Source organism: Sitophilus oryzae, unplaced genomic scaffold, assembly GCF_002938485.1.
Source record: "Sitophilus oryzae breed Bouriz unplaced genomic scaffold, Soryzae_2.0 scaffold_1620_pilon_pilon, whole genome shotgun sequence".
Taxonomy (NCBI): Eukaryota; Metazoa; Arthropoda; class Insecta; order Coleoptera; family Curculionidae; genus Sitophilus; species Sitophilus oryzae.
Genome location: NW_022146304.1, coordinates 5,746,394 through 5,772,630, shown reverse-complemented (window position 1 = coordinate 5,772,630; position 26,237 = coordinate 5,746,394). Strand labels below are relative to the sequence as shown.

The following is a 26,237-nucleotide window of genomic DNA, read 5'->3' as shown; positions in this document are numbered from 1 at the left end:
CTAACCCTTTATCGAAAAGAAATCTGTGATTCCGTTAGTAACTTATCTAAGTCAGCATTTTTCAGCTTAAGGCCAGTCTATTCTAATTATTTTATTTTCATTTTTATGTATACATCTTTATATGTAAATATATTTTTTTATACTTACTTTATACAAATAAATGCTTTATATTTTTATTCAATTTTGAGTTTCTTTTGAACCAAAGTTTGTGTCTACATAAATGTTCTTGCACCAAGGATAAACTCCTCGTTCCCCTCGTTCAGTTACAAACTCACTCATATCTTTAAATGTTTTACCCTCAACAACGAGAGGAGTTACCATCAACAACTACAGGCAGATTATTTTATTCGTCAAGGCAGACAGCCGTATCCAATTCAGCAACTAGCTGTTCAACAAATTCCAAAAAAAAACAGTTCAATACCAATCACAAAATTGTCCATCCGTCGCATATCAACCTCTAAACACAGTTTAAAGAATATAAATATATCAGTTGACCCACCCTTCGCCCGTATCAAAATTCCTCCCGCCGCTCCCCACCTGTCTTGTAGACTTGGGCCAGTCTACATCCGTTGCTCGACGTGTACACAGTGTTCCAAGTTTATTTTAGTTTTGTTTTCGGTCCGACGCATAGGGTGAACCAAAAATAGTGTTTTAGTTGTTTTGTTCGAATTGTGAATAAAATGTCTACTAGAAATATTTGTGCAGTGGATGGTTGTGAAAGTAGAATGACAGACAATATATCGTTCTTTAGGTGCCCAAAAGATGAAGGAAGGTATGTGTTTATATAGTATAGGATATTAAGTATATAATAATTAAAGTATTAGACATATTAAGTATATTATAATTATGGAAACCTAACTATGAAAAAATGGTTTTAAAAATATACATCTAAATTAAGAAAAGATTTTACTCGAAATATGCACAAATTATTTATTTTTAACAATTAGTTTATTATTTTAGTAGATATTTTAGAGTAGTAGTAGATACTTTACTATTATGTTTTGGATTTTGCAGTATTTACCGTTTTGCAAAGTTTGCATATTAAATTATTATTTAAGATATTTGCATTTTTTTAATAGCTTTTTAGATGTTTGTATTTAACTTTAACTCCCTACCTGGAAAGTCCAAATTTTATCGTCAGGTAATAAAAATACATGCATACAACTTCTGCTATTGAGAAATTTTTTAGAGTTTTTACTAAATTTTATGTAACAGTAAATATAACAATTGACGAGCACATGGGAAAAACGATGAGTATCCAGAAATGATAAATATTCAGGAAACCGTTTTTTTTAATTGAAATTACGCATGGACTTTTATATCCGAGTTTATATCGTTTTTCCCATTTTTAAATGTCTGTTTCTATGTGGCCGTTATCGATATTCCCGTTTACTTAGGTACCAAAAGGTGTAGCTTTTTGGTACTTTCATTATTTTTCCCGTGTGCTCTTCAATTAGTAGTAAATATTGTAATAAATTATATTTGCATATTTCTTAAGTTATAGCATGTTTTGCTTTTTAGCTGTTTGCATTTAACTTGAATTATCTACCTTTTTATTAAAAGGTAATAAAAAGTACTTGGATACAACTTGTCTTGCCATAGTCAATTTTTTTTCAGTTTCTGCTAAATTCTATCGAACAGTAAAATATATTACACAATTAACTACTAGCAGTCATAATTACTGTTCATGATAATCATAAAATTTAGACAAAATTCCAAAAAAATTGACAATAGCAACTTAAGTTGTATGCAAAGGTACTTTTTTTACCTTACGATAAAATTTGGGCTTTCCGGATAGGTAATTAAAGTAAAATGCAAACATCTATAAAGCAAAACATGCTATAATTTAAGAAATATGCAAATTATTATTATATATACATTAAAAAAATTGACTTATTATATTTATTTAGTATACATTTTTCATATATGGGGTTTCCATAATAATTATTAATAATAATTACCCTATTGACAATTCCATATTACAAAGAATTGGGATAGAATAATATATTTAATATTTTAATATTAATGTATATTTAATACTAAATACTAATAAATATTGATCAATTATTAAAGACGCCTAAAACTGTTAATCAACACAACTAGTACTGTATTTTTATTTTTCTACTTGCTATATTAAAATTCCTTAGTATTTTTAGTGGATCCCTCGTATACGGCCAGCGTTCTGACTGATAAAATAGCACTTCCGCTGCACCCGGTAAACGTACAAATTTTTTGTCACTTCGAAGGGTCACGGGCCGCCTTTGAAGTCAAAATAACAATAGAATTCCTTAGAGTGGACCAACTGATATATTTATATTCTTTAAACTGTGTTCTAAACTAATGTTATTCAATATGTGGTTCGCGACCTCTAGGGGATCGCGCAGTCTTACTTGGTTAGGTTAGGTGGTCGTCGGCTGAAAGAAACAGTCGAAGTTCACACACAAAAACAATTTTAGTGAGAAGGATATGCTTGTTTATTTTTCTAAAGTTTATCGAATTTTGATGCTATTTTTGAAACGTTAATAATCAAATCGTTTTCTAATTGCAGTCTATTTCTCTTTTTAGTTTTAATGTCTACCATTGAAGAAAATGTCAGTTCACACAAGTATGAAGTGGCGAATAGCACTAATAATTTAAGAGCTTCCCTTGCCAGCTCTGGATATTCGTGTTTCCTTTTTATCCAAAATACGTCGACACTTTGTGAATAAAATTCCATTTTAAGCATGCCATCAACGGCTAAATCTAGAAGACATTCTTTCATTTTTGTGGTGACATCAGCCAGATCTATTGATTTGTCCAAAAAAGGGTTTAAAATCTGTTGCATTATTTTCAATAATCTTCTGAACACATGGAAAAAATTCGAACATTTTGTTTTGCAGAGAGGTTGACCACAAACGAAGTTTTGCGTGAAATGTTTTTACTTTATCTTTCGCTGTTAACATAATTTCCTCTGTTCCTTGAATGTTCTTGTTCAAATTGTTAAGGTGGCTAAAAATATCTGCCAAAAATGCAATATATTCAAGAGCCAATAATTTCAAGAGCCAAATAGTGTCAGAGAAACGAGAAGCATATTCAGATTTTGCATCTTGTAAGAATATTAACAATTCAGCTCTGAGTTCCAGAACTCTGGTCAATACCTTTCCTTTGGATAGCCACCTGACCTCTGTGTGATAAAGGAGATTTTGATGAAGCGAGCCCATATCTTCACAAATGATTCTGAATAGCCGGGTTTGCAAAGCTTTACCTTTGATAGAATTCACAATTTTTATTACCTCCTTGAGCACGTCATTTAAATCAGAAGGTACTACCTTAGCAGCTAGAGCATGTCGATGCAGAAAACAGTGTGTCCAGGATATGTTTGGCATCATCGCTTTTAACTTTGCAATAAGTCCGCTCTTTTTGCCAGTCATAGCTTTAGCGCCATCGCTACAAATAGCCGGAGAGTTGGCGACATATTTAGAGAACATATTTTAGGCAAGTTAGAATAACAAAAAAAAGTTTAATAACTTTTGAACCCAGAATCCTAAGTCTGGTTGGGGGGTTGGGGGTATTTCGCTACTGCGCAACCCATAGCATTTGCAAAAAAATTAATCCAAAAAACATTCTTTAGGCAACTTGAAATTTGTTTATTCTTGAATTTTAGCACCTATTTAACCTAGAAATAAGTGTGCCACACTTTTTTTTCGGGTTTAAAGTGTAGCCAGACCATTCCAAATATGTTTAAATATTATACCTGGAAAACATACTTTAGGCGTTCTAAAATTTTTACAGCGTGTTTATTAGATGATATTCAAAAATATGTGTTAATTGCCAGACGAATTCAATGGGATTTAATACTTGCCAGACGCGAATAAAGATTTTAAATGAGCGCGACAAAAAAGTCTTATGAGTATCTATAAGCGCGAGAAACATAGTTTATTGAGGCCCGTCGGCAGCCGATGCGGCTGACTTAACAGTATTTTGGAGTAGGTACTTCAAATTTTCATAAAAACAATTTTTTTTCGGTTTCATTTCAATTATTTGCAGGCTTTTAATTCAGAGATTATTTGGTGGAATTAAGTTACCATATGTACAAATATGTATTTATAAATTAAATATTGACGTGCATAGTGTAAATAGTTTAGAATAATTACTGCAAGTAAATATTTTAGTAACTACTAATTTCGCTACTAACTACTAAATCACAATGGATAAAAAACATTTAAGTTGTGTAGTTTGTAAAAAAGTTACTAGTGACAAAGTTATTGTTTTTGATGAAGGCAGACTACAAAATGCAAAGAATTTTTAAAAGGGCGCCAACAACGTGGTTTAAAATTTAAAGAAGTGGTTTTACCAGAAAACGTAGTCCCGGTAAAAGGGTACCATGTACAGTGCTAAAAAAATAAGTATTCTGGAATTTCATTAAAGTACCATTGTTAATCTTTCTAAATAGATTCAAAAGTAAGTAAAAGTGATTTACTTTTATGCTTAGGCGTTAAAATGACTTTTTATATTGTCAATCAGGTCGCAAAAATTAATAATAATATAATATGTCACAAAAGTATAATAATAATTATACTTTTGTGACGTTTGAAAAAAATATATTTTATATTATGCTAATTTTTAAATAATTATTCGTCTTTTTATTCTTTCAGATACAAAATACTTAAATTAAAAAATCTTCTTATTGAAAAGATTTCAATCATACATTTTTATTAAAAAATGTTTCTGTTTATATATTACTTCTTATACATTAGCTAGTTTTTTTTTAAGTTTTTACGACTCCAAAATGCTGTTACGTCAGCCGCATCGGCTGCCGACCGGGTCTCAATAAACTATCCTATGAAACTATCTTTCTCGCGCTTAAACATAGATACTCATAAGACTTTCTTATCGCGCTCATTTAAAATCTTTATTCGCGTCTGGCAAGTATTAAATCCCATTGAATTCGTCTCGCAATTAACACCTATTTTTTAATATCATCTAATAAACACGCTGTAAAAATTTTAGAATGCCTAAAGTATGTTTTCCAGGTATAATAATTAAACATATTTGGAATGGTCGGGTTATACTTTAAACCCGAAAAAAAAGTCTGGCATACTTATTTCTAGGTTAAATAGATGCTAATATTTAAGAATAAACAAATTTCAAGTTGCCTAAAGAATGTTTTTTGGATTTATTTTTTTGCAAATGTTATGGGTTGCGCAGTAGCGAAATACCCCCAACCCCCCAGTCAGACTTAGGATTCTGGGTTCACCAGTTAATAAACTATACATTTTTAGTTATTCTAGCTTGCCTAAAATATGTTCTCTAAATATGTCGTCAGCTCTTAGGCTAAAATAGCGATACATTTTTTCCAATCAATATCGTAGTCGCAAGTACTATCTAAAAACATATCGTATAATCACTGGCCAGTAGTGTTTGCACGAAGTGCTTTAAAAATTAAAATTTCTTCCCTGATACTGGTATCTGTTTCAAAGCGCACAAATACTACAATAAATGTAACAAAATGGGAAAAAATAATTACCTAACGTATGTAGTCATTTAATTAAGTTATTTTTTGGCTTTCTATGACACAGGGGGTCGCCGGAATATTTCAACCTGTAAAGGGGTCGCGAAATCAAAAAGATTGAAAAACACTGCTCTAAACCAAGTTAGGGGAAACCAAGATCAAAATAATCATCAACAATTGTTCAACCAATTATTTCCTACCTATTGTTAAAATATTCTTTATAAAAATATCTTTGCATATAATTCCATTGAAAAAAACAGACAATCCTTTTATACAGGGTGTTTCATAAAACATATGCCATCTCACGTAGGGCGATTTCTTAATTTTTTTTCGATTTATTATAATTTTCTTCCAAGTGCTTCTTAGTGATTCGAATGAAATTTTCAAGATAAAAATTACTATATGTGCTGCATATTTTAATGCTGAAAAAGTGTCGAAATTCAACAGAGATATGCATCTTAAAAATGTGATGCAGTGACTTTCTTTTGCCATGCTAGAAAAATTGTTTTTAAATTAATGCCGATTAAAAGTTGTATCTTGATATTTTGTCGATTTCGAGTTCCTTGATAAACGCAATTTTGTTAATCACAATTAATAAAAATATAATTAATAAATTATTAATTTAATCTAACTTATTATTAAATTTTATTAAAATGTATAACACTGAAAATCAGTGATACCTGCAGCAATTTTAAACAAATGGTGTTTAAGATAAATACAAAATACCTATTTTTTTAAAGTTTTACCTCCTTTAATTTTAAAACTATGTATTTCCGCACCCATGTTTATAGGAACTTTTTTTCATATTTTTTGATGAGGATCAATGAGTTCTTATTTAACAGTTTGGCCAGTTAATGACATTAAAAATTTTAAAGGTTGTTATTGGACTTGGATTAAGGAAAATTAATAAAATTGCGTTTATCTCAATCGAAATCGACAATATATCAACAGACAATAATTAAACGCTCTACACAATTTTGCTAACAAGAAAAAGTCAGTGACGCACATGTTTTTTTTTAAATATTCCAGTGATAACTCATATGCACCTCCCTGGTGAATATGTGGACACTTTTTTAGCATTAAAATATGTCGCATTTATAGTAACTTTTACCTTCAAAATTTCATTCGAATCGCTAAAAGCACTTGGAGAAAAGTTATAATAAATCGAAAAAATATTAACACTTTAACACCCTGTAGCAAGGAAACAAGGCAGAATCGGACCTATGTTGATATGAAAAACAAATCTTATTTTTATGTGAGGAATCTCCCCATGAGAAATGGCACATGTTTTTTTGAATCGCCCTGTGTAAAACAAAAATTATCTTCAAAATATAAACTCAGTAGTGGAAAGATTTTTTTTTCAAATAACACTTTTCTTAAAACACTACATAAATACCCTTAAATGCTATCCTCAAAGTTATTGATATTAGACAATTGACAGTGTTGAATATTAAAAACTAAGTGGATTTTATAGTGTTTTTATTTATTCTGTTTGTTTTTCAGTCAAAATTAAACTGCGAAGTTTTGAATGACAAGCTGGCTTTCGAAGTGCGTTGGGCAATCGCGGGTGAAAGCATTGTTCTTCAGCTGGTTGCCAAACTAGGTAAGTAAACATCTACTACTACTAATTGCCGACCTATGATACGATATTTTAAATTAACATTTACAAGGTTAAGAATAGAGAATGTATATTATTACTTCGTCTTAAGAATCTCATAGTGTAATAAAATTATTAAAAGATGCTAATGGTTGCAAACGATAATTAAAAATGCTTGCTTTGGTATTATACTGTGTGGTGCATTACAACACGGGACATAGGAAATCCCTTATAAATTTTGAAAAGGTCCAAAAATTTAAGTCCCCAGATAATTTTATGCAAAAGTTGTATTAGACTTTTTTGAAGAAGCGTTTAAGTTGTACTTTTGACTTGAATTTCGTTTCATTTGGAATAGTCATTTAAAAGTTATTTGCAAAAATCTACCTTCAAATTAGTGAAATTTATAATTATGGCCTAGAGAAAGCTACAATTAAAATACCAGCAAAAATGTGATTGTGTCATTGTCAAATTCGATGTCACATTTCGTTTACAAAAATTTGAAGGTACCAAATACAGTAATTTTGTATAAAATAATATAATATATCATTATACATATATAATATAATTCGCAACTTCTGAAAAAGTAACGATTGGTAAACGGCATTTTGCTGGAAATAGTATTCCCGCTGTGTTACATTTGTTCGCAGCTCAATCTCCGGAAAGCTTATACCGAATAATTCAGCAGTTTAAAGAATAAACTAGACAGAGGTTTGGGGTCTTGTGCAGAACAGGTCCCCACGAAATCGTGGTTTTTTTAATTTTTAATGTGGATCCCATAGTTAATGGAATGGTTTAAAAGAAAAAAATTGTTGAATGAACCACTTTTTCTACGAAAAAAAATAATTGAAAATTCCAAATTTTCACTACATTTCAATGCGAAAACTCCCTATTATAACCTTCATAAAGACAGTAAAATACAAGGTTATGCACAGTGTTGCCATACTCACCCTGTGTAAAATCGACGAAAACGTTCTACTTTATATTCATTTTTTTTACATTTAGTACGCACTTTAAGAACACGAAAAATTAAAAATATAATAAACGAGGCAAAACAAAAAACATTATAAAAAATAAATTGACAATAAAATCATTACACAGTATTTAGCACAATTGTTTAAAAATATATTTTTCCCGGATTTGTTCAGTAAGATTCCGAAATCGATGTGATCTGCGTACTTCCAAACACTCCCCACCAACCTAACCTAACCAATGCATTAACACCCCCAAATAACCAGGCTAACCAATGCATTAACACCCTCCAAATAACCAGACTAACCAATGCATTACCACCCTCCAAATAACCAGAATATCTAACCTAACCTAACCAATGCATTAACACCCCCAAATAACCAGGCTAACCAATGTATTAACACCCTCCAAATCACCAGGCTAACCAATGCATTAACACCCTCCAAATAATCAGGCTAACCAATGCATTACCACCCTCCAAATAACCAGCCTATCTAACCTAACCTAACCAATGCATTAACACCCCCAAATAACCAGGCTAACCAATGCATTAACACCCTCCAAATAACCATGCTAACCAATGCATTACCACCCTCCAAATAACCAGGCTAACCAATGCATTAACACCCCCAAATAACCAGACTAACCAATGCATTAACACCCTCCAAATAACCAGGCTAACCAATGCATTACCACCCTCCAAATAACCAGGCTAACCATTGCATTAACACCCTCCAAATAACCAGGCTAACCAATGCATTACCACCTTCTAAATAACCAGGCTAACCTAATTGAGCCTAATGACAAAACTTCATTGATTACTCGTCGAAAAACAGTATATATTAAAAAAACTTATATTTTCGTAGAACCTGAAAATCCGCAAATTTTATTTCAGAAATTGCTTTAAAATAATCCACACTAGCGAATAAGCTACTAGACAGTTCAATTTTTGTTGCACTAAAGTGATAACTTACCGTTTTAAGTCCCTCCACAACAACTTTATTTCAGAAGAAAATCATATAAAGTAATTTTATTGACAACGTCGCAAATTCTATGCGAAGGCCATAGATGACATACCGATGATCGATTAACTGTCAATCGAAAAGTCATAAAATTGCTAGCTTGAGCTGATGTAAATAAATATATTTTCTTAATTTTTATGCTTACAAAGAAGATTCGTTACTTTTTGTGCTTAAATTAGATCATTCCACGTCTATATAAGGTAATAAAGTACTAATATGTGATGTTTTTACTGAATCCGTGTAGAAAATTTAACATATTTACTGTCCGTCGCCTGTACCTAAAATACGTTTTTTTGCCGCTTTTTAAAGATAAAACACATTCATCCAACAATTTTTATGCTTAAAAATATTCAGTTTAAGATAATCTTGCAAAAAAATCCCAAAAAAGTGTTAAATGCGTGGGGACCTATTCTGCCCTCCTAACTAACAAAGCAGTATCTCCACTTTTAGTGATATTGAGATAATGAACTTTTAAAGTTTTTTTCCTGGGCGAGCAGGTAAACAAGCATGTAATATTCTAGAACTAAGTATAATAATGGATGATCACTTTTTCTAACTACTTTGATATTTGAAATTGATTTAATCAAACAATTTAATCAAAAATAAGCTGTTACTGCGTTTTAGTGTAGTATATAGAATTCAAAATTTGTTTTTGTGCTAGTCAGTTTTGCAGTATTGTAAAAATTTGGGAGTTGCTGCGTTGTAGACTAGCGACATGGAATAAAAAAAGAGGGATGCTGCAATATTAGTGCCTACGACAAAAACAAATGAAAGTTAAAAATGATATAATTTATTGAATAATTCTGTCATTGAAAGTTATTCCTTATCGTCTGAATTTCTTAGGTCGATCGCGTTGTCATCAACAGGAAGTGTTTCCCAAAATACTCGTCTATTTTGTGGTATTAAAGGAAGCAAGTGTTTCTCGATGTTGCGTTTTCTCTCATTTGTGATTCCTCTTGGTTTAATTATTCTTGGTGGAAGATCCAGTCGACGTATAGCTTTCTTATTTAAGAAATTCATATTATAATTCACCTCTGCATCAAAACTTGTCCGGTAAACGAGTTCGTTTTTTCCTCTCTCAGCAATGACTTCCACAATGTCTTTCATATAAGGTCTTGGAATCAATTGTTTGATTTTGTAAGAGGAAGAATTATCGGGCCAAACAAAGAAGTCCTCCAGCTTCATTTCCTTCACGGCCACTTTTCCTGAATTTGCAGCTTGTACACAATTTACAAAATCTGCAAAATCGTATACTTTCTTCTTTTGTTGTAGAGATAGCTCCACCTGGTGGTGGAAACTGTCTGCCGCCATAAAAGTATGTCCTGGCTCAAAATATCGCAAAGTCAGTTTATTTGTTGCTGTTTCAGGTGAATTAATGATATACGTCAGATAGGAAAATAGGGCCCAGTTTTTATTTTGTCCGGAACAATTATCTAACCAGATGGTTATGTTCTCAAAGTCTCGCATGGCGATGAGGAAAACGTGAAAGGTACTGATCAAATCTTCTTTTTTTCTCCCGGAGATGCATTCATGCCAGAGGCAAGCAAAAGGTTTGATCTGCTGCTTCTTGCCAATCGGTACAAAGCTTTCGTTAAACACAATAATTCGTTGACAAAATATCACCTGCTTAAACATATCGATCCTAGGCAGCATTATAACTTTTTCTAAATCTGCAGAAACAATTATGGATGTTTCATCGGAACCAGCATTAGCAGCATCAGTCCTGTATTTTTCACGGGCATTCTTTGCTTTACTAATATGATTTTCCCATGCCTTGCACGACTCGCAGTCCGGAATTAGATTTTGTTGGGTATGTTTTGGATCATGCATCTTAAAAATTTCACATGTTTCACATTCCTCGTGACCCAATTTAGTGAATGAAATATTACAATCCTTTGAAACACACTTTCTGTATAACTCGTAAGAACACTTTATGTCGGGATATTTTGCCATTAAATCTTTATGCATGTTAGTGATGTTGATATCGCTAGCTAAATACCTTTTGTTCGGCGCATGTTCTCTTCTGTAATGGGAAATGGTAGGTCCAAAAGATTCAATATGTGTTTTTATAACACTTCGATCCGTTTTAGGAGTTTTGGGGTGCTTTCCTCGTTTATCTTGCACGCTCGTAGCATTACTTTCCTTATTAATAATATTGGTGATAGCTCGGTCGTTTTTGCGATCATATCCCAGTGTAGTCAGAAAGAACACTTTGCAGATTTCCACTTTTTCACCGTTTGCATTTTTCAAAAAGTATTTACAAGACCTTGTCCTCGACATTCCAGAACCTCTTCGCCGTTTCACTTCCATAGTTGAAATAGTTGCCGAAAGAAAAATTTGACGTTCCTGCCAGGACATCATCCAGTAGTCCCTATTGATTGATATACGCTGATCTTCCACAATTTTTCCAACACATCCTTTCTTGCATGGTCCACAACCTGTTCGAACCGTATGTTTAGTTTTAACTTTTTCCAGTTTATCAGCATTCCTTTCTGCAACGGTTTTACAAAACTTCTTCCTTTTTCTAAGTTCTCCCGTTCTTTTAGTGTACTGTTCATCAGGCTGAACGACTTCAGCCACATCTCCACTTTGATCAGTTGAGGTTTTCTTTAATTTTCTACGAATCTTGCTCAAAGGTTGATCAGATGAAGTATCAGAGTCAGGTAAGTAATGGGGATCGTCCACAGAGTCGTCAGAATTTAATAAGGGCATGTTTGTATCTTGAATTGTATTTATTGAAGAACATTGTGCTTCATCAGTATCAGCAACCATAACGTCTTGGGTGTGGCGTACTGGTGATGATGGGGTATCAGAATCGGGTAAGTCATAATGATGAAGATCGTCGACAACACTGTTTTCAGAATCAAGCAATGAAATGTTTGCATCCATGATTCCATTTGGATGGATCAGCAGAGGCAATGATGGAGCATTGAATTTAGGTAAGTGGGGATATTCGAATTCCAAGTGATTGGAATCAAATATTGGAATATTTGCATCCTGATTCAAATTAGGAAAGTCCGGCTCCGCAGCGGCCATAATTTCAGTGGAAGGTGGTTCTGGCATTAATGAAGGACCGTCTAAGTTATCTTCAGATGGCGAAGCAGCAATTGAACCAGATTTGGAGATATCAGCATTGTAGAGGCTCAGCGGATTCAATGTAACATACTCATTTGATTCTGTCTGTTCGATCACATTGCTAGATATAGCTTGCACATCAATTACATTTATTGGCACCTTATTCTGAAGACCCTTCTTAATCAGTTTCCACCGATAACCGTGCTTCTTGTTCTCCATAGTAATTTACAGAGCAAATCTGAAGCAAGGAAAAATACCACATTCGAATAATATGAATAATAATTGTTATGTTTATAGGTATCAGACAGAAGCACGTTTAAGGTTTTTTTTTAAATGGCAAGTAGGAAACTGATCAAACAACTGAGACAAACCTACAATATTTTTGATATAAATAATTAATATCGTTGTTATAGAGAGCTCAAGTAAACTCCCGAATTTAAAAAAAATAGAAAGAAAAAAGTAAATGACAATAAACATTGTGAAGAAAGTACTTACCAATTACTCGAAATATCTTTTACCAAACTAACACTATCACTTTTTTTATTACTTGCTGATAAAACACAAATTATGCAGTTGTTGGTTATGTTTATGTTATCTGATACACGTGCAAACGCGACTGAGATCTGCCGCACATACAATAAAAATGTTTGCATGTCAGCTGATCCTAGACATAAAGGCAGTATCTCCAGACAAAATTGGACATACTGCATTTTAGTCAAGCAAATGTCAGATACTGCTCTTTAGATATGTATGAACATCAAAAAAGTGGAGATACTGCAAACGTTTTAGCCATTTATTTCAATATGGATTGCCAATACTGCTTTTTTGCTTAGTTAGACAGATACAAAAAAGTTCTAGGCATGTTAGAAATGCAGTAACTCCAAAATGACAAAATTAGGAGTTACTGCGTTCTAGCTTAGGAGGGCAGTATTGTGCACCAGAGCCCATATATAATATAATTCGCAACTTCTGAAAAAGTAACGATTGGTAAACGGCATTTTGCTGGAAATAGTATTCCCGCTGTGTTACATTTGTTCGCAGCTCAATCTCCGGAAAGCTTATACCGAATAATTCAGCAGTTTAAAGAATAAACTAGACAGAGGTTTGAAACTAAAGGCTCTGTTTAAGAACATAGAAATGTGAGGACAAAAATAACTGAACAGGAAGAAAACAATAATAACTTGAATATTCTTCATGTTGAAGGAAAGAAAAACATTGGCTTCCTTCTATTGAGATTACAGTAGGAAAATACCACAGGATCTTTCACTGAACGGTTTCTTCCTGTGGAGAACACTCAAAAACCGTCTTTATGGGCATATTAAATACAGATATTTAGATGAACTAGAAATGATATCTCTGAAGAAGCTGAAGATTCACCCCTTAACAGCTTTGTATTGTGAGGCGTGAATTTAACAATAATTTGGGGTATTGTGTGGCTGTGAATGGTGGATGTAAATATTTTATTAATTAGTATAGTTAATTAAAGTTCATTTAGTCACAAATATTTATTTTATTTGTTAAATTATTGTGGGTGTAAGTGGTATGTGCGAAGCCTGGGAGTGATCAGGTAATGAACAGCAATTAAGTCATACACCGCGAACACAGTTCAACTAATTCTTTTGTAGATGATCATTCCAATTCAGAAAAAAATAACCATCCTTTCCTAACCACATAAATTCTTGTAAACAACAAAAATGTGACATCGAATTTGACAATTATAAAATCATATTTTTGCTGGTATTTTAATTGTAGCTTTCTCTGGGCCGTATTATAAATTTTTAGTAATTTGAAGGTAGATTTTTGCAAATAACTTTTAGATACCTATTCCAAATAAAACGAAATTCTAGATGAAAATATAACTTTAACGCCTCTTCAAAAAAGTCTAATACAGTTTTTCGCATAGAATCATCTGGGGAGATAATATTTTACCTTCTCAAAATTTACATGGGATTTCCTATGTCCCGTGTTCCGATGGACCACACGGTATATTAAGAATGCTTGCTATATTACTTGCTAATTTTTCATATATCACCCTCGCATCCATACTACAAAATTACTAGTAATATAAAGGGTATCACATTTTCGTGTGTAGTAGAGATACATAATACCGAATAATAATTCAATAAGTAGATCATCGAGGTATATTAGTAGACATCGGGTATTGAACCGATAAATACGTACGTGCTCTATAGTAAAGTGTAATGTCCAAAAACAATTAAATACAATAGTTAATATGTGTTATTGTGTTGTCCAGTCTAACAAATTTTAACTCTGTAAGAATCTACGTTCAAGAGGCTTGAAAAAGACATATACTGTCGAAACGTCGTCACAAAATAAAAAAATAATGAACAAAATCTAGAAACATCTTTGCAACCCCAACGATCTAAAGCCAAGAGTGAAAAAAAAAAAAAAAAAAAAAAAAAATACTTTAACAAGCTTTTGTGAATCCCTTCTACATACAATGTTTGCATTTTTATTTTCTAATTTTCTAGTTTTAGCTCAAAACGCAAAGTTTTTATTGCCCTGCATCGTGTACCTACACTGTATAAATAAAAACATATAAAATAAATAACGTTAGCCAAAAGAAATGCCGCAACGCGCTGCCAAATATTTATTTAGCGGAAAAATTAATATTGCAAAATTAAAATGAGTAATTTTGTTGGATGATATGTATAAGTAATGCTAGACATTTAAATATTTACGTTTAAAAAACATCGAAATTTATCACGTCCAACGCCATATATAATGCAAAAGCACTGCTCAAAATATAAGGGGTTTTATTGGTTTTATTATAGTTGCTGAAAAAATGTCATACAACATAAATAATATAAAAAAAAATGGCGCCGGGAGGCACGTATAGCCGCCCATACTAAAATATGTTAATATCTCGAAAACTGCGAGTCTGACTGATTTTGATGTTATTACAAATTTTGTTGCAAATATTATTCCTAATCTTAATTTGAAAACCGCGTTTCGCTAGCTACTGTAATTTTGGAGTTACGATTTTTTTTAAATTTTAACCCCCTCCTAAACCCCCTTACCAACCCCCCACCCCCAACAAAAACTAATGGCCAGATTCTCAGGTGCCACAGTATTTTTGTGCCAAATTTGGTTAAAATCGGTTAAGCGGTTTTTTTAGTTATCGTGTTACAGACGGCAGACCGACAGATAGACAGACAGACAGACACCACGAAAATATTTTGTATTTAGCTCATTTATGACCCAAATAACTCATTTTGAGTAAAATTAAAAAATATTTTTTTTGCCGATCTTAATAGCCTACCATACCTATTGGTATGGTAGGCTTCCTCAGTATTTTTCTTCCTCAGTATTTTTCTTTCCCAAATCTCTAGCCTCGAACTTTCCGTTGCATTGAACGTCCACGTTTCACATGCATTAGATTAGATTAGATTCTTAGAGGTGGCTTTCGGCCTGATCCACTGCGACCTTCTCAGATCTATTGTGGTCCTCTTCTGATCCTTAGATTACATTCTCCAGTCCTATCCTTTTTACAAAGTTTAGCAACTTGGAGACTGAACCCTCCATGTAGCTCCTTGGCAATGGCCTATCATTGCCTATTACCGGGAACCGCACATTTGCCAGGCTATCACACCGACATAAAATGTGTTCTGACGTTTCTTCTTCAGATTGACAGAACCTACACATAGCTTCGTCTGTCAATCCCATCAGCTTTAGATGCCTATTTAGCTTACAATGCCCTGTTAGTAGACCTACTACAGCTTTGACTGTCTTTCTGTCCTTGCTTATCAAGTCTACCGTGAATTTTGGCGAATGTTCTACAATGAACCTTTTCGCCTGTCTCTGCCCTTCACATGCATACAGCACTGTTGGTCGTATCATTGTTTGGTACATTCTGATTTTTAAACTTCTAGAGATGTTCTGACTCTTAATAATTTTCTGTAGTGCGCTAACACATCTATTTCCCGTCATTATTCTTGCCACAATTTCCTGAGTTACATTTCGTTTTCTTAGAAATACGGTTCCTAGATATGTGAAAGTATCTACTTTCTCTCAACTTATCGTTTCCCTCTCTCAAAATCTATTTTAGACATCTTCCCTTCTAAAAATTCCTATCTGACCACTCCATAAATTTAGTTTTCTGCTCTTGTAAAGACAATCCGGGGGCATACTGTATAGTGTCTCCCTACCTCGGTATCCTTTTTTTTCATTCCACAGTCTGAAATATAAATTTTTAATTTGCTTTGTTTTATAATGCTCTTCTATTTTCATTAAGCTTTCTTCATAAAATTTCCTCTTTTTATTTCTTCGTACGTTTTTAGTTCTTCTTCTTTGTTTCGCGTATTCTATTCTAGGTTGTGTTTCTTTTTCTAACATCTGTAATCTTAGTTTATTTCTAACTTCTAAGTCCATTTTACATTCTTCATCAAACCATCGTTTTGATTCTCTGTGTCCACTTGTGTCTTATTTGGTTTAATCTCGGAATAAAATCATCTCTGCTTTTTGTTTGTCTGGTTCCTCTTCTCTGATATGATCTGCTCTACGTTGATACCCACCATGAAGTGGTCTGAATCTGCATCGGGGCCTCTGTACGATCTTACTTTTGTAATCCATTTTTCTTCCAATTTGTCAATTGCGACATGATCTATTTGGTTAGTTGTTACTCCATATCATGACCTCCATGTACCCTTAAATATATGTCTCTCCTTTTGATATATGTGCTTTTAATAATCATCTTTTTTTCTTTACAAAATCAGTAAATGTCCATTTTCGTTTGTTGTTTCATGCAGATTTTTTTTTTAAATGCTTAAAATCCATTAATAACTTCCAACTCAAAATTAATTTAATAAATTGTTCTTAATTAATATCAAATGGAAAATCAACTTGGAACATGCGCATGTCCTTTTCTCTAAATAATTTATTTCTCGAACAGTCAGTTCGCTTAACCGATGTAATGGAACATCTCCATTCACTGACCCTGATGAATCCGTAATAACGGTGCCACTCAATCGAAACGCTCGCTAAATTCGTAAAGTTCAAGGCGTAAATAATAAACGAAAAACGTTGTTTCGCCTTATACGCCATGGTGGCATCTTTCCAACTGTAAGTATATTTCGCATGTGTATCGATGCTCTAAGAGAAACGGTTTCAAAACTCTGGTACTTGTTAATTGTACGAATTAATTGAGAAAAAACTCGACCTTTCGATGAAGACCTAGTTTTTCCTTCAAAGTATAGCAATTTGTAACATAATTTGTTTGTTTCAAATCAAGACTCGCTTGATCTTGCGGTCTGCGAGGGGGAGGGTCTGCGTATGAAGACCATGTATAATTTCACTGGTCTACTGTTCGCAGCACACGCCATCCACACTGCGCCGACAATTTGTCGTAAGATATACGAACAAAACATAGACACTTTGATCTTTACCGACCCTAGACGGGACATTGAAAAGTCTCCGAATTTTGAAACAAAACGAAAATGAGACAAAAATGTCACAAAAATGTATTGGATGTGACGCAATTTTGCCGTAAAACATGAATAAAAAAAACCAATGAATACAGAACAACAAACAAAAAATGTAATATACCAAATACCCTGTGAATGCGATAAATTTTACATTGGTGAAACACCTAGACCCTTAAATGTTAGAATTAAAGAACATAAAGATTATTTAAGAAAGATAGATTTTCACAAATCTAAAATTTGTCAGCATTCATGGGACACAAGTCACAAAATAAAATTAAATAACGCCAAAATTATAATGAAAGAAGCGATAGCCTCTAAAAGAAAAATAAAAGAAGCATTTTTAATTCAATCTAATAAAAATAAATGTATTGCTCATGCATCTGTAGATGTTAGTAATGTATGGCAATCGTTCCTTTCATTTTAAAGAACATAAATAAACATAACATACGTAAAATTTAAAAATAATCATACAGAAAGTTTGGGTTTTTTGGTTTTCCCTTATTAAATAATTGTTATCAGGTAGTAATTGTTAATTTTGAAGTTTAACTTGATATAATGTCATTTTAACAGAACATCAACGGTTTCTTGTAGACGTGTCTGTTTTAAAAAAAGTAAAGTGTTCTGGAATAGTTGAATTTAACTATTTTAAATAGTTTTTTTCTTTATTCTTTGTATTTTTTTGCTTCCGATGACGGAAAGAGATAAACTTTCCGAAACGTTAAGCATTTTTTTCTTTGTTAGGCAAATTAGTATTACTGTAAACATAACTTCTGACAAGCAGTGTCCGTTTAGGTTTAACGCCCAGAAGTGTTTACAAAAAATAACTATTTTATTTTATAGATTTTTCTTGCAGTGCAGTGGCGAAATACCCAAAAAGGATTTTTTTGGAGAGATTAATATTTCTCTCTTGTCGTTGTTTTGTCTGCTTGGTCTGAACCCGGCATATAATTTTATGTAAAACTGGCTAGGTATTTTTACACAACTGAAGAAGGAAATTAAAGAAAAAGGATTATACTATACCCGTATTGTAGCACATTTTTAGACAACTTCTTTATTTTTAAGATTTTGATGGTCAAACATCTACAAAACATTCCTTATGTTTGGACTAAATTTTCTCGAAAATAAAGACAAAATTTAAAATTCCGTTACAACAAGAAATAGATTGAAATTTTGCGATTACAGTGATATATAATTTATATGGTTTTGTAACAAACTGCCCGCTATTTTATGGCAAATGCTGAAGCTCTGCAAACCTCGATCAAGCCTTAATCAAAGCACGTGTGTTTGGAATTTTGGGTGTTGCTTAACTCGGCAGGATCGGGCTAAGCCTTAGAGCGCTTTCACACACGCCGGCAAAATCGGTGCCGGTGTCGGTCCTGAAATCGATTGCAATATAAATAAATTAGCTCCTTCACATATGCTCCGATCCGGTAAAATAGTCGGTGACCGGCAAATACAATAGAACTAAATACAACTGTCGGAACGGGTGCAAAGCCGGTACCGACTCCGGCACCGATTTTGCCGGTGTGTGTGCAAGCGCTCTTAAGGTACGTTTATGTTGGAGCGGCGATAAACGATAAGAGCAGCGATAGTAGCGAAGCAAAGAATATTATTATATTAATTTATATGTAGGTGTTTATATCGTCCCATCAGCCTGCTCTCGCACTTCTACAAAATATTCACAAAGGTGCTGACAAATCGCCTGTCAAACAAATTCGACTTCTATCAACCCCCGGAACAGGCAGGGTTTAGAAGTGGATATAGTACTGTGGATCACCTTCAGGTAGTCCGCACTCTCATAGAGAAAAGCACCGAACACAACTTCGCTATATATGTCGCCTTTGTGGATTATGAGAAGGCTTTCGACTCTATAGAGCTACACGCCATCCTCGATGCCCTACAAAATGCCAGAATAGACTACAGATACTCGGGCATAATATCATCTATTTACAAATCAGCTAAAATGACTATCAAACTGGATGACATAAATATCACAAATAAAATTAAAATGAAAAGAGGAGTCCGACAGGGAGATAATATTTCCCCCAAACTTTTTACCCTGGCCCTGGAGGGCGTATTTAAGAAGCTGAACTGGGACAAGAAGGGTATTAGGGTAGATGGTGGGATGCTTAACCACTTGCGCTTCGCTGATGATGTCGTTGTCCTGGCCTCATCGTTGGAAGAACTTCAAACAATGCTCGAACAACTTCACCACACATCTGCGCAAGTAGGTTTAAAAATGAATTTGTCTAAAACTAAAACCCTAAATGAAAATGAAGAGCAAGCTATTGTTAATGGACAAAGGATTGAGAACGTTAACGAGTATACATATCTAGGTCATGCCATAAAACTCGGCAAGGAAAATCAAACAACCGAAATTTTTAGAAGGATCAAACTCGGATGGGCAGCTTTTAGTAAACTTAACTTTATATTCAAAAGCAAAATCCCTAAAAAGAGACGTTTACAACCAATGCGTCTTGCCTGTCATGACCTATGGTTTGGAGACTATGACGATGACGGCACGAAGTGTGAACAGGTTGCGAGTGAGCCAAAGAGCTATGGAAAGAGCCATGATGGGTATCAGTCTTCGCGACCACATTAGAAATGACGACATTCGCCGACAGACGAGGATAACGGACATCGTAGAGAGGATAGCTAACTCTAAATGGTCTTGGGCAGAACACTTGGCCAGACAGTCCTAGGAAAGATGGGCAAAAAGACTTCTTTGCTGGAGGCCACGCCTAGCAAAACGCCCAGTCGGCCGACCTAAAAGATGGACTGATGATATCCAAACCGTAGCCGGTAAGAACTGGATGAGGAGGGCACAGAATCGAAACGAGTGGAAGAAACTGAGAGAGGCCTACATTCTGCAGTGGATGAGTAATGGCTGAGAAGAGAAGAAGAAGGTGTTTATATTGGAGCAACGCGTCGAGACACGCTTAGCAGTTGAGCAACGATAAGAGCAGCGCTAATTCACTGCTTTTATCGTTTATCGCAGCTCCAACATAAACGTACCCTTAGGCAGATTTCTGAAATATAATATATATTTCCTTCGGCCACACACCCGCTTTACCCGACCCCTGAGATCGACTCTAACCGTAATAGTCTTTTTAAAATTGACTTGTTGCAGCTCTGTTTATGAATTACGTTAATAACAATCTGTATTATTCACTGAACATTGAAAATCTTTAATGTTATATAATTTAATAAAAAAAAGTTCCTTTTTAACCTATTAAAATAATATACTTTGAAATACTTTTAAAGTTCCCTTATAAAAAATAGAACATCCCTTTAAGATTTAAAAATATAAAAAAGCTGACTTACTACTTTAAAGAGATTAAATTAAATCCCTCGAAACTTGAGTTTATTTTGAATCAGTTCGAGAAATCGTTTACATTTAACAGTCCATTTCGAGGGAGAATCTTCCAAGAATACATTTCAGTACGATGCGAAGGGACAATTCAATTTGAAAAAACGAAAACAAGGAATTGAGGAGAGCATTTCTAACTTTAAGATTTTAGATCTCAGAGTGCTAAAGTTCAAGTCGCTTGTAAAACTTGGATTTTATTATTGGGATTTCAGAAACTAGCATGTCAATTTTAGGTGCTATTTTTTGATAAAAAATAAAAAAGGATAAAAAAATATTTTTTTTTTCCATAGCAACTGTTAAAATTGTATATCTATCAAAAAGCTTAGCACCTTATATTTATCAAAAAGAGTAGATAAAATAGTACTTTAACCGCAAGGGTAGATTAAATGATACTTTAACAGCGAGGATAGGTTAAAAACTTTATTTCTTCTCGCACATTTTTTAATTGCTTCCATTTTTGAAAATTTTTGTATTCCTTTTCATAAGTTATTCGGGATTTAAATGGAAGTAGTTTGCCTCTCACTTTAGTTATTAGTTTCTCTCTGCTTTATTTTTGTGTCAAATAACATAGAAACCAACGCCAACCCAGCACAATATTTTTTCCACTCGTAATACATTCCTCGAAATAATAATTTCTGAATATTTTTTAAAACGTAACTCTAAATAAAAAATAAAAAAAAACTAAATATTGTTTTATACACGACAATAAAATTGCATTAGCGTCTCCCGAAATTAATTTAATTTATCGTCTTGTATGAAAAATAACTATTAGAAACATATATAATATCAAAGAATCGCAATATCGAAAAACCTTCTCACTGATTGCAAAACAACAGTTAATATTATTATTTATTGCAGATGATAGAGAATACATGTCCTTTGGTTTATCTGGAGAAGAGTCAAAGAGTGAAATGATTGGGGGCGATGTTGTTGTCGCCTGGGTCGACAAGAATACCCTGAAAGGATACGCTCAAGACTACTACCTGGAAGACAAGTCTCAATGTTCTGGACCTACTGGATCTTGTCCCGATACTAGATTCCTTGTAAGTATACCACTGTTTCTTTAGGGACCCTACCGAGTGCGTCTCAAAAGTGGCTAACCCCTATAACTTTTTTATTTTTTCAGATAAAAAAAAAACGAGATTTGGTGTGTTAGTATATAACATAAATTAGGATCGATTGACGTATTCAATTGTTTTTGGTCACTTTCTGTTTCACTGGAAATTAGGGTAGTGGAACCAATAATGGCCACATTAAGCTTCATGAAATTTGTAATTGCATGAATAATACTCGTACATACGAATAAAGTTAGTGTGGTTTGTTCATATATATAATTCAAGTTCATAATCTGCTCTTTAATTGCCCAAGGCATGTAATCTTCAAAAATTGAATTATATTGTTATTAAAAAATATTGGATTTTGGATGCCCACTACCCCAAAAATGGACACACAATTTTTTGTTAGATCCTAGTTTGGACAGTCATAGATCCAGTAATGGACGTGACTTTCTAAAGTGATTTTCATAAGGATATTTTTAAGTAAGATATTGGGATACTGAAGATTTTTTTTCAAATCTATTCAATATTAATTGATTTACGAAATAAAACTATTAATCGATTTTTTGCTCACATTTATTAATATTCAAAAGATTTCAAATCATTACATACTACTTATGGTTAGTACATGGAAGAAAACAACATTGTATTGACAATATGATTTGTACTTGTAAAGGTAAAAAATGTAAACCACAGTAAAAAATAATTTAACTTCTAATTTATAAAGTACGCCTGACATGATACCATAACATCAGTATTTTTTCTGATATACATATCTAGCCTTGGAATTTAAGACACCTACAAATCTTCTTCTACATTATCCCAACTTTCACTTATATCACTATCGCTACTGTCTAAAGTGATTCCACAGTCTTCACATACAAACTCCGATTCATCTTCAGAATCAGAAATACCAAGTCCTAGTGTATTTATATGTTTTGTTGGAACACAAATTCTGTGTATCTTATTTGAACAACTAATACAGCTAAACCATTTTGCTTTCCTTTCCAAAAAATGCTGATCTCTCCAAAATACTTTACATTTGTAACACTTCCAGTCTAGTTTATTTTCTTCCACATTATTGTGTTTAATTTTTTTCTGTTTGTTTTTGACCGCCCTGCATTTTTTTCTTGATTTTTTTTAATTTTTTCTTTTTGTTTCTCTTCTCTGGTTCGTTTTCTGGTTAGCTTTGACTCTTCTTTCTGTAATTTCAGCTCTTCTTTTTTCTGCTGTTCGCTTAACCAATAGTCAGATGTGATGACTGAACGTGATCTTTCTTTTATTCTTTTCTGATTTTTTAGTTCCTCTTTGGGAAAAAATAGGTATTTCTTAAAAGGTGATTCAGTTGACTGTGTATTAGTTTCTATTAACATTTGTTCAATTGGTTTATCATCTGTTTGGAAATGCGGTTGGTAATACATACTATTTAGTTCAAAAGGAATAGTCGCTTTTGAAGTAGAGGGAACTGTTATGTCTGGAGTATGGTAAATATTTCTTTCATATTCGGGTGCTTGGGCCTCATCATTTTGTTGTAATTCTCCGTCCTGATCTTCTTGCGGAACATCAACCGGGCTTTAATATTTTCTTCTGTGTCTACAGTTATATTTTCAATTTCAATTGGCACTGATTTACTTGTCAGCTTTAATAATTTTTTCCAAAGAGCGTACAAATCCTTTGATGATTCAGGTCCCTTCCATTCATCCCCAGAATTTGATTTTATCGCTTTAAGTATATGAAGCGGAATATTGGCTTCTAGAATGTTTAAACAATTTTTTATTTCTTGAACTGAATGATTCTTCTTATTAGATGTTTTGCCGTCTTTGTTATTGCTTTCTGTTGGTCTTTGTATAATTTTTGAATAGTCCACATTATTGGGATCTAATGGGAATAGTCCACACACTCGAAAACCACTTGTAATAATCTGTGGTAATATTGAATCCTTTAGAATATTTTCTAGAATAGGGGCAACGTCCTGTCTCATTATTTGTTGGTTTTTGTGCTCTGTTAACCACTTTCTGATATATGTTTTCCATTTGCATTTTAATGGATGAAATACTGACACGTCTAGAGGCTGCAGAATATGAGTAGCATTCGGATAGAATGCTACTAAAATAATTTGTTTTTCCCGCAGAAAGAGACTCAAGTTTAACGTTAAATGGGATCTGTGCCCATCCACAAAAAATATAACTGGGCGTTCTATATTGTTTTCTGTTAGCCATGGCTCAAATATATTTGCCATATATTCAAAAAAAACCTCACCAGTCATCCATCCAGAATCGGACTTACCTAACCCCCAAGTTTTTGGGAAATTAGTCACTATATCTGAAGGAACTCTTTTATAAGGATATACCACCATCGGTGGTGCCATTTTGCCAGAGGCTGCAACTGACAGTAAGACTGTCAGGCTATCCTTTTCCGAGGTTTTGGATACATCATAAATATTTTTGGCGCCAACACTTTTCCCGTTTTAGGACATAATGCAATAGCCGTCTCATCAGCATTGAAGATGCGATATCCATTTTATAAAATTTCTGTATAGTTATTTTCCTGAAAATAGTTTGAAACTTCCGCAAACCAGTTACGTATATCTATTTCAGTTAATTGACTTGCAATTGCAAATGACACCCTCGGAATATTTTTACTTTATTCGATAGAAAATGACACTTCCAATAGAATGACATATCATATGTCAACATTTGACATTTTTGCTTACAAAAAAAAAGAATTTTAAATTTCAATCTAGAGTACCATGGCTGTGTTAAAAAACACTATTTTAATCAAGAAGCCTTGGAAAAATAGATCTGATAACCTAATGTTTTTTGGTGTCTTGCCCTGGCCGGTTTTTTTATAAAAAACAAAAGTTGTAGATATTTCCGGTGAAACAGGAAGACCAAAAACAATTGAATACGTCAATCAATCCTAATTTATGTCATATATCACATACCAAATCTCGTACTTTTATCTGAAAAAATAAAACAGTTATAGGGGGTGAACCATTTTTGAGACGCACACGGTATATTCACAAGTCAGCTTTGAATATTACGCTTTAATAGTTTTGAAATTTACAACATTGATTGTAATTAATGTTGTAAAAGTGATTGTAAAGCGATGTAAAGCAATAATTGTGAAGCCATTTAAACTCTGTAAGGATTACATTATACATATAGGATGTTTCAAAAAATCTATTCCATCTCTTGTGGGGAGATATTTCATGTAAAAATAAGATTTACTTTTTATATTAACATAAGTTCGATTCGGCTTTGTTTTGTAGCGACGGGGGTTTAAAGTCATTTTTTCTCGATTTATTTAAATTTGCTTTCAAGTGCTTTTAGCGATTCGAATGAAATTTTGAAGGTAAAAGATACTATAAGTACTACATATTTCATATTTTAGTGCTGAAAAAGTGTTAACATGTTCACCAGGGACATGCATATGGGTTATCACTAGAATATTTTTCTAAATAAATACCTATGAGCTACCGATGACTTTTTTCTCTATATTTATTTATTAATTTTTTATTTAGTTATAAATAATAATACGTATACAGGGTGTCCCAGGCTAAGCGTGCATTAGAAGTTTCTAGAGAACCACAACATCTAGATCGGAGATTTTTTGCATATCATTGTTTTACAACGAGATCTATCGATTAAAAATATTTTCAATATGGCGGCGCTTCCGGAAATACCGGAAGTTGACAGCAACTTTCTTATTTTAAATGGGTACCCCCATTTTTATAACATACTTAAATTCTCTGTAAAATTTCATGAATTTTTATATCAAACACTCTATACCTAACATTAACCGTTTTTGAGAAAAAAAAATTTAACTTTTTGGGAGGAAAAAAACTGCCTGTCAAAAATATGTGTATAGCCTAAACGTCAAATTCAGTGATTACGACAGCAACTGTGCCATAAAGAGCAAAAATGTGGCTATCTATTTCAAAAATTAAATTGTTCGAATGTCATATAAACTATGTTTCCTTGGTTTAATGACACACTGCGGGAAATGCGAGAACATCTGTGTTTTCTTAATGATCTTTTTAAACAATACCCATCCCAAGAACTGCTTGACAATAGAAACTGCTTTAAAAAACAGTATCGAAGGGCAATTAAAGTCGCGAAAAGGGAATATAATGATAGACTTATTTCTAACTCAACAAATAAGTCAAAAAGTATTTGGAAAATCGTGAATAACAACCGTGAAACAAGCAGAAA

The 26,237-nt window shown here is 33.2% G+C and overlaps 2 protein-coding genes across 3 annotated transcripts in view; one reads left to right on the top strand and one right to left on the bottom strand.

The window, feature by feature from the left end:
• Positions 1-26,237, top strand: part of LOC115880211 (protein Skeletor, isoforms B/C) — a 149,263-nt gene that overhangs the window by 94,935 nt on the left and 28,091 nt on the right. For both annotated transcript variants that reach the window (XM_030897357.1, XM_030897358.1), the window contains exons 6-7: positions 6,995-7,094; positions 21,827-22,011. In XM_030897357.1, the coding sequence (XP_030753217.1) occupies positions 6,995-7,094; positions 21,827-22,011 (285 nt within the window). The remainder of the gene's footprint in view (positions 1-6,994; positions 7,095-21,826; positions 22,012-26,237) is intronic.
• LOC115880212 lies at positions 9,506-12,897 on the bottom strand. The gene is made up of 2 exons (XM_030897359.1): positions 12,650-12,897; positions 9,506-12,392 (listed from the first exon to the last, which is right to left on the bottom strand). Exon 2 carries the CDS (start codon positions 12,371-12,373, stop codon positions 9,896-9,898), a length of 2,478 nt encoding a protein of 825 aa, XP_030753219.1. The 5' UTR covers positions 12,374-12,392; positions 12,650-12,897; the 3' UTR covers positions 9,506-9,895.